Raw genomic sequence first — 9237 nt, forward strand, 5'->3', positions numbered from 1 at the left:
TGGAGCTCGGAGGGCTCCACCTCAAATCCAATCTCGTATTAATGTGCTGCCGGTCATGTTGACTAGTTTGACTATCAACTGGTGACGTCGGTTGCCGTGGGAAGTTAGGCCCGGCCCAACTTGTGGGCTTGCTTAAGCGCATGTAAAACATTCTGTGGAACCGCCCGCGCGCGCGCGCGCTTTTAGATATTGGATCAGAACACTCTGAATATTCCACAACCACAGAGGCAATGAAGCATTTAGTATAGGCAAATCCTCTCTCTGAATAATAATGAGCACACACAGAGAGCAACGTGTATCTAAGTTACAATTATACAGTATCTGGAAGATAGTCTACTACTTCATATAGACACATGACCTCAGTTTAAAAGCGGCATCAATAACATGTTCAATGACCTCAAGTTTGAGATCACCTTGAACACCAATGCTTGCTTGGAACATGCAATCTTTTATGTTTCCAACGGTCAGAGCTACTTTATAAGTTTCATTCAGCAGTGTTTGCTTGTGGACAATAATAACTGGAGCGTGTGGCGATCTAGTGATCCGCTTCTATGGATCAGATGCATCTCACTGAAGGCTGAGCACAGACCATGCCGTCATGCCACCAGAAGGTAGTGAAGGCCTTATGTTCGGAACTCGCCGCATGATTGAGAAGGCTTCGTTAAGACGAGCTGCACGGATCTTTAACTGGAATGCTTTCTGTACACAAAAAACGGAAAAGAATCCTCAAAAGAGTTACATTTGTTAGTCAAAGACCTTTTAACTTTCCTAATCCTGTTTTATCGTCACAAGGATGTCATCCTATAAGCAGCCAAAAGAAGAATGAGGCTAGTTTCTGAGAAATGTCTAGGAAACAAAATGTTGCAGAGCAGAATCAAATTACAATTACAACATCAAGAAGTCGTGAATTCCAAGTGTTTGAGGTCAAGGTCTAAAGCAGTAATTACCTACCAAAAATAAAAAAGGAAATCACCCTTTACAAATTCACTAGAGTTTATCACTAGGGACAAATACATATGATGAAGTGTGTCATTTGAATATATGAAACAGACTCTAGCAAGAATTAGAAATCCTTAAACAGTTATGCTGAATGTATAAAAGTTGCTGCAAATACTTTAGATCAATTATTTAAGATCAATGGTTTGTAGATTCTTCAATTTTGTATGATTGTCATGTCATGTGCTTCTTTGTTTAAAAAGAAAGATTATGTGAGAATATAGTATCACTAACCATGCTTGATGAATTTAATATGTAAGAAATTTGAGAAACAAATGAAGCAATGTTTTTATAAAAAAAAAGTATAGCATAAATGAGTAATTTTAGATCAAGGTGTTGACTTGCTTTAAAAATATACATTATTCACACTTATATAATTTTAGCCACATTATGATATGAATCTGTTCAAAGATGACTGGTACGAACATGATTGATATGTTTTATAGTTAGAAAAGTTCAATTAATTAGAATTCAGGTATGAGATAGATTCAGAGACCAAACAAAACATAATTAAGAGAGATCCTAATAACTAGAGTACGAAAAACTATTGGCCCTGCATTTAGCTAAACTACAGAATGAAAACCATTTACCATAACCAGGAATAGATGGGACGGATGGCCTGTATTTAGGCACATGTTTGCGTTTCCAAACAAAAATAGTACTAAGCCTCCAAAAGTACAATTACAAATAATTACTATATGTTGTTTAGGTTAAAGTCTTGCAGTAAAACAACATAATTCAACAAACAGACAAATGTGCTCCTACCTATGAAATTCATTTATCTCACCGAGAATAGTGAAGAAATTTGACTGGAAAAATAAATAAATAACACTAAAGCTATAAATTTATAACTAGAATCACAGATAGGAAAGGTATACTATTGAGGTTAAGGGATTCCAGGAAGACAACCATGCAACAAACTTCAAGAGTGCCCCTTCATATGCTTATTTGGACAACAAACTGCCATGAGGATGTTATATATTAAGACCATCAACATGCCAGTTCACTATCTTCAAGTCTAATAGAGACAATAACCTAAGTTCCCTCCTTGGCAAAACAACTATTTGGAGGGAAAAACATCAAACATTGATAAACAAAGAATATGCTGACTAATGACAAGGACTAAAAATTTTGGAGGTTTCCTAGTGCTGACTAATGACAAGGAAGCACTAAAAAATTTTTGAGGTTCACTAGTGGCTTTTGATATACTTATAGCTAGGGGTGGCAATTTAAGTCAATCAATTATAATTAGGATGTGTTTAATTGACCCACAACACGTTCAACTTTAATTCAGAATAAATGGGTGTCAAAATTCATGATTTGAATTTTAGCTTTTTAAACGGTCAAACCTGCCTTATTGGAATTTGAAAATTATAACATATATTTTTCTTTCAACTCGGTGCACGAAACTCCCACCAATGCGGGGTCCTAAGGAAGGGTCTATCGTACACAACCTTACCTTGCTTTGCATGAGGCCGTTTTTAGGTTGGCCAAAACTTGTCGTATTTACAGAGTCAAACAAGGATGTGTTTAAACAAATCAAAACATGTAGAGTCAAACAAGGTTGTGTTTAAACAAATCAAAACATGTAAAGTTAGGAAACCCAAAACGACTTGTTTATTCATGAGTCATAAATGAGTTGGTTTATAGCCCAACCAATCCAAATCTGTTATGGTGAGTCAAATGGTACCATGTAAAGAGATGGTGTCATCTCTTCCCACCCTTACTCATAACAGATAAATAATTAAGAGCCTAGGTGAGGTTCTAGTTATTAGTGTTATCTTATCCCTGCAAGCAAAGGGACAACTTGCACTATGTGCAGTGCAGTATGCCACAAAGCACCACTAGAATCTGCGTCCAAAATCCATACTGAAATCAAGTAAGAGAGGACAAATGCTAAGTTGCTAGAAGCAACAACTGAGTTACTATTCAAACTTGAGCAATTAAACGAGAAGGCAGATTCGAAACATCAAAATAACAAAATTACTTGATACTAATCAATTTCTTGTGATCTAATCAGGCGAATAATTTGCACAGAACCACATAAATTCAAAATTTCAAGTTCTTCGATGATATTGTGCTAGATAGTCAATCAAAAACCAACCTTTTTTGAACACCTAGATTAGAGTGTATTAAAAGCTAGGCTCTGCTAATGAACAAAAGTGAATGTATTTTTTTAGCAAAACTGCATGAATATTAACTATGTTCTAATTTTGATCCATCATTAAAAGCCTCAAAGGGTCAAACTTTCTAAGTTAATAACCAAACAAACAACCAAAACCAACTAATAAGTAATAAGGGAATCTGTTAAAATTAATATTAGAAAAGGCAAGCATCAATTGAACAAGGAAACAAATAGCAAAAGGCAACCTTTTCATCCAAGATGATCCTGAGAGGAATACTTCTAGTTTTCTCTTTCATCCTATACAACCTTCTTCCAAGCATCATCACCCCCAATATGGCCGCAGCTATAGATATCGACCAAACTGGCTTCACATTGAAAGCACAGAACTTTAGAATCTCAAAAGGGAACTTCCACCAATTTTTCCCTCTCTTCTCTTCTCCATTAGCCAAAACCTTGTCCAGGCCCACACTTTTACCCTCCAAATCCCCTGAAGAAATATGAATCTTCGCATTTTCATCAACATCTTCTTGGTCAAGATTCTCATTCACCACACTTGTCACTTTAACCTCCTTAATCCCCTCGGCATCCACACCTTTCACATCCTCGTCTACTTCAGACCTCCCCTTTTCACTACCAAAAGGCGATATCTGCCCCTCCGATGACTCGTCCGACCAAAATCCGCCTCCCGAACTTACTTTAGGAAAACTCACCTCTCCTTTGGTCCGATCATCGAATTGATAATCGGATTCAGGGTCGATCCAGCTAGGGTTATCTGAATCAACATGCACGTCTTCCTCGCAGGCGCTGTCACCGAAGGCGGCCCCTTTGTGGTAGCACTTTCCGGAATCGATCGCGAAGTAGTCGAATTTGATGGCACCGTCTTCGGAGCCGTCCTCCGACGAGGCTCGCAAAGTCTTGAAGTCCTCTCCGGCGTCGGACCCCGGAAGGATCTCCCAGTCGCGGAAGTCGGCGTGCTCCTCCATGAAAACGACGAGTCGGGCCGGAGCGATGCAGAAGGGGACAACCTCGAGTACAGAGAGGAAGGTGAAGGTGAAGGTGAAGGTGAAGGTCGAGAAGGGAATCAGAGAAGGAAAGGCAAAGCCATTTACGTTATCTTTTTCTTTCGCTGCAGAAAAGGATGGAATACAAAACTCGAACCACGCTCGTTCATCACGATCTGCGGGAATCTTGATGCAGAAATTAGTGGCCACATTTATATTTCTCAATAAAATATCTACTTTTTTTTAAAAAAAAATTAACCGCTTTAGAAAATGAGGAATTGGCTTATTTTGGACATCTGGAAGTCACGTGTCGGATACTCTCTTGTGTTCAAGAATCAAGACCCCGAGCGATCGCCGACCGGGGAAAGAAGACGGCGATGGCAGAGAACTCGGATTCGTCGGCGTTGCCATTAGGGGTTCCTATGGAGGCATTTTGAGGAGCTTAAAAGGAACTGGAAGAGCAACTTTTCCTTCTTGGGACGCAAGGAACCTCTCCCCAAATGGACCGATGCTGATGTCTAGGAGTTTATTGCCTCCGATCCGACCAATGGCCTGCAGGTATTCGCCTTTTCCCCTAGCATTTATTTCCCTTTTCGCAAGTAAGGCATCTTTGCCCCGATTGGCGATCGTGCTATTATTCTCTCTTACTTAATGAAGCATTTTGATTCGGTGTCATCCAGTTAGTTGTATATGCATCTTCTATGAACTTTGTTACGATATGGATCTGATGATAACAAAAGGCCCAATCTTTCAGATTCCTGGTTACTTCATTCTGGCATTAATTGTGAAACTCTTTGTGCATTAACGCGAAAGGTTTAAGCATTTACAAAATCCATGATAATTTGAGTCAGGAAATGTATGATTTCGATCTCCAGCTTCGTTAATTGTTGTTTTGAGGCGATTTATTGATGCTGTTTTCTCATCGATAGCTCATTTCTTTTTCTAAAATCTTGGTGTTTCATATGGTTTATTAGATTTGTTTTTCAATAGTTTCATAAGTTGAACTTGTTGTACTGAATCAATACATCGCACTTGCACTGCCCACACTGTGGCTCCCTTTATGTTTCACAAACTGTTTGATAACACCAGTCAAATGGCTGTTCCATGACTTATGAGGTAGGAAAACCTTAGGAATCAGATTTAAAAGTTATGAAAATGTTAAATTATTGTTTTCCAAGGTAGCCCTTGTTTAGTAGTACTTAACAAGCAGTGAAGCATTACAGAAAATCAGAATGGATTGACTGTGTAACTTGTTAACTTAGGAACCAGAGGATAATATGGAGTTAATGGAGCCGTTGGGTCAACCCAAAAAACCATACCTCAGAGGCCACACTGGGCTCCCTGGTTCAGCTCACGAGTGTCTCATACTGTTGGTGGACAATAGGAAATTTACAATCCCAAATCTTGCATGCGTCTTCTAATCCCACTTTGCATAGGATTCTACATCCTATCAAATCCCATGCCATTGGAATGGAGACCCCTCACCAAATAAGCCATAATATTTTTATTCATTATTCATAAGCATGGTTTTCAAGTGGAACAACCATGGAATTATACAACCAGTCCTTTTAAGAATTCTTGGTGATAACAATTTCCAACTGCATTCTCATACTTAAGCAGTTCACCCACTTGCATGCCAGATATGGTCTTGAAGTAGTCCATCAATGGCATAAGGTTTGTGGACTAAATATACCTTAAAAAGGATGTAGTTAAGTTGTTTTCAGGAAAGGCTTGAGAGACGTGAAAACACAGAAACTCAACTTTTACTTTGGTTGATGTCCTTGGAATGCTACTTCTTTTTTATGCCATTGTACATCTGATATTTAGGAATGGAGGTTCTTGAACATTGGAAGCAGTTCTACAAGATTGATATTCCTATATTGGTGGGAGGATAAAAAATTAGGTTGGTGATCTCTTCTTACTTTACTTTCTATAATTCAATTATTATATTGCCTTCTCTTATTTTTCTGATAAGAAATGGATTCTCAAACCTTGAGACGCTACTTGTTTTCTTTATTTAGGATAATTTTACTTTACTCTTGCAATACATATGCTTCTTTTACCTTAGAAGTTGGTTTGTATGCCATCTCCTCATAAATTGATGGTTATTAGTTGTTTGGATGAGTTAGTCATCAATCGCAGCCATTCCCTGTCTATTGAAATTTGTTGAATGACTTACATGAGATACTCCAAAGTACCCATAGTAGGTCTTGCCGAAAGTTTAAATATGATACATGAAATAACTTTGCAACTTTCTGATTCAATGAATGAATACTTCAGTGCCATTTCTTGATTCTACTTGCTTTCAACATTTGGTAGGTTAGCGTTCCAATTGGTAACTTGATCGATCAAAAGTCTGTACCTACCTCATATAAATCCACCATCAAACAATTGATTTTTCTATTAATGAGAGATGAACTGCTAATCAAATTAATAAAAGCAACAAACTCCCTAATTATATCCATTAATTACGTCAACATAATGAGTTGGTTAACCATTGCCAGCTACCACCCTTTAGTTTCACTATCCCCAACTTACGGTTCAACCACTGACGTTAACACAGCCCGCCACCCTATATTTGATGCCCCAGCCAAAATCAAGCACATCAAGCAGCCATGGACTTCAGTTGGCCGGCACCGGAGCCGGCCACTGACTATGTCAGCCAACGACCACTTCTAGCAGCTCCACAGCACAACAACCTGCTGCTGCGCCAAATGTTCCTGCACAGCTACCAGTTCACGGTCAGGGAGAGCTTCAAGGGTCAGGTTTGCCGAAACCTGAAGGAGGCTGGTGAGGTCGGGAAGGCAATTGTGGCGGAGATTGTTGGCCGGGTGTTAGAAGTTGGGTTGAAGTTGCGCAAGATGAATCCGCTGCGGTGTTTCAGGCCCTACCACAAGAACTTCTACTTGGAAGATAGATAGTTTGCTTGATTGCTCATGATTAACACCAAAACTATGTTTGAGTTCTTAGTCACTTGCGCTTCATCTTCTGGTCTTATGTACAAATTCAGTTATCGTGTTAGTTTTTTTTTTCTCTCGCTATCCACATTAAAAGAACTTCCATAATCATCTTTGTCTTCGAGTCCATCATAGTGCTTTGTGCAATCGAAGAGTTGATGCAACGAGGTTGATGCCAAGCAGGCCAGACAAGTCAAACGACATAAGGAGGTTGATTTGTGGTTCGAGACTCTTAACGAGGGAACCAGCCATAGACCGGGTGTGCAAAAACAGATTATGAGCCAGCCCACTACTTAATTACTTAGCTAAGTAATTACTGAAAGCATGTAATCTTAATCCAAATTGGATTATAATTCATCTTACAAAATATCCACCTTGTTGTTATCTCAAATTAGGATAAAATCTGCTTATTTAAAAAAAATAATTAATCAGGCTGGGTAACGTCGAGCCTGAGGTGATTGGTCCGGTCTCATGAAAGTTTTTCATCGGCCATCAGGGTAAATCGGGAAGCGCTTATAGCGGACAATTCAGGAATCCAACATCCTTTAGTTGTGTACTCCATTTAGAGGAAATTTTTTTATAAATTTGTCATAACTGAGATTTGAATTATAGATGTCTAGGTGATAATCAGAGTATCATAGTCCCGAGGGCTAAAATCTCCTTATTTAAGCATATATTTGTAGTGGAATTGAGTTGGAATTGGATTAAATTAATGTTTAAATCAAGTTTAGTTGGAGTGGCAATATCAATGCCTATATGACTAAACTAATTTCTACCATTAAAAAATATTCAATTTGCTTGGTTTAATTTATCTTTATTATATATTTTTATATTCAAATTGATTGATATCATCGCTTACTATTATTTAAAAAATTAAACAATGAATTTCGTGTAACTCATGAGACATATTTAACTAATTAATCATGTTTCACGCAATTTTTGCTACTTTGACTTTATTAAGCAAGCAATAATTATTGTCAAGTACACAACACTAAAGAATATCTGCCAAGTCTAAATTATTTTGGACCATTCCTTTTTTTTTTTTAAAAAAAAAACAAAATATGGTTCAATTATATCTTCGTAGATACTACGGCATTCTACGTTTTCGCTTTTTCTGTTTGTGTTATACAGGTTTACCTGTCTTTTCATTGGTGAACTCAGGCGGGCCCCTCTAACAACTATTCGTTCACGAGACAGTTAGATGAGTCGGTAAAGGCAGGTAAAGAAAATAACGTCACCCAAAGTAACCCAAAGAAAAAGTACCTTTTCCTTCACAAGCGACCTGTTTCGTCACCGCCTCCCAGTCTACCTTTTCCTTCAATCATGGAGCCGGTATTGGAGTTGGTACGGAAACAGTGGGAAAGATATGCCTCAACCGTGGGCTGTTGCTTTTGCTAAATCAACAAAAAATCCCGGGCCTTGCAAACGTACCCTCCATGCCAACGGAGGATTTGAGTGGGACCCAGACAGATTTCCAGTAATAGTCATGTAGGTCATGACGTAGTAGTGATGAAGGGTGGCGGATAGAGGAACGATCACATTGTAAGAGTTCTCATGGCATGAACACTCCTCGGATAAAGATTATAAGAGGAAGTGCTCCTCTTGGTCATTTGCACTAATGATTAGTAGTCATCCGTGATTTATCTCTTTCATGTTGGTCTAAGAATGGATTGACGAAGACGCTGGGGGTGAACAAATCGCCTTTTACCACATAAGAGGAAGCGCTCCGGACTATATGATTTTTTTAAATGAGATACATAAATATATTCTGGATCACCATCATGATTATTTTTTGATTTATTTTGATGATAAAATTTTCATGAGATTAGACAGATCACTCTAAGTTTAATATTACCTTAGTTCATTATTGATTAAAAAAGAAAAAGTCGTCCGAGTGATCCTACAATAAATAATCGAGATCTCATGTGCAATAGTTAGGTCGTTAGACAAATAATCAATAAATTTAAGGAGATTTTTTTCGAATGAAAAGTGGGTCTAAAATAGTCTAAATGGATCTCCCTGATTTTTTTGATTTCCCCCTCGTGACCAATCCATCACCCTCGTAATTACTCAGTTAGAGAACTGCATACTTTATATCAACTAAAATAATAAATAATAAATTAAAAATAATAATAATAAAGAGAGGGAGCCATTTAAA

The 9237-nt window shown here is 38.0% G+C and overlaps 1 protein-coding gene across 1 annotated transcript; it reads right to left on the bottom strand.

The window, feature by feature from the left end:
• Positions 1-238: 238 nt before the first annotated feature.
• LOC122022821 lies at positions 239-5784 on the bottom strand. The gene is made up of 5 exons (XM_042580935.1): positions 5683-5784; positions 5155-5248; positions 4465-4542; positions 3367-4355; positions 239-699 (listed from the first exon to the last, which is right to left on the bottom strand). Exons 1-5 carry the CDS (start codon positions 5782-5784, stop codon positions 568-570), a joined length of 1395 nt encoding a protein of 464 aa, XP_042436869.1. The 3' UTR covers positions 239-567.
• Positions 5785-9237: the final 3453 nt, after the last annotated feature.

The sequence above is a fragment of the Zingiber officinale genome, chromosome 9B, assembly GCF_018446385.1.
Source record: "Zingiber officinale cultivar Zhangliang chromosome 9B, Zo_v1.1, whole genome shotgun sequence".
Classification (NCBI taxonomy): Eukaryota; Viridiplantae; Streptophyta; class Magnoliopsida; order Zingiberales; family Zingiberaceae; genus Zingiber; species Zingiber officinale.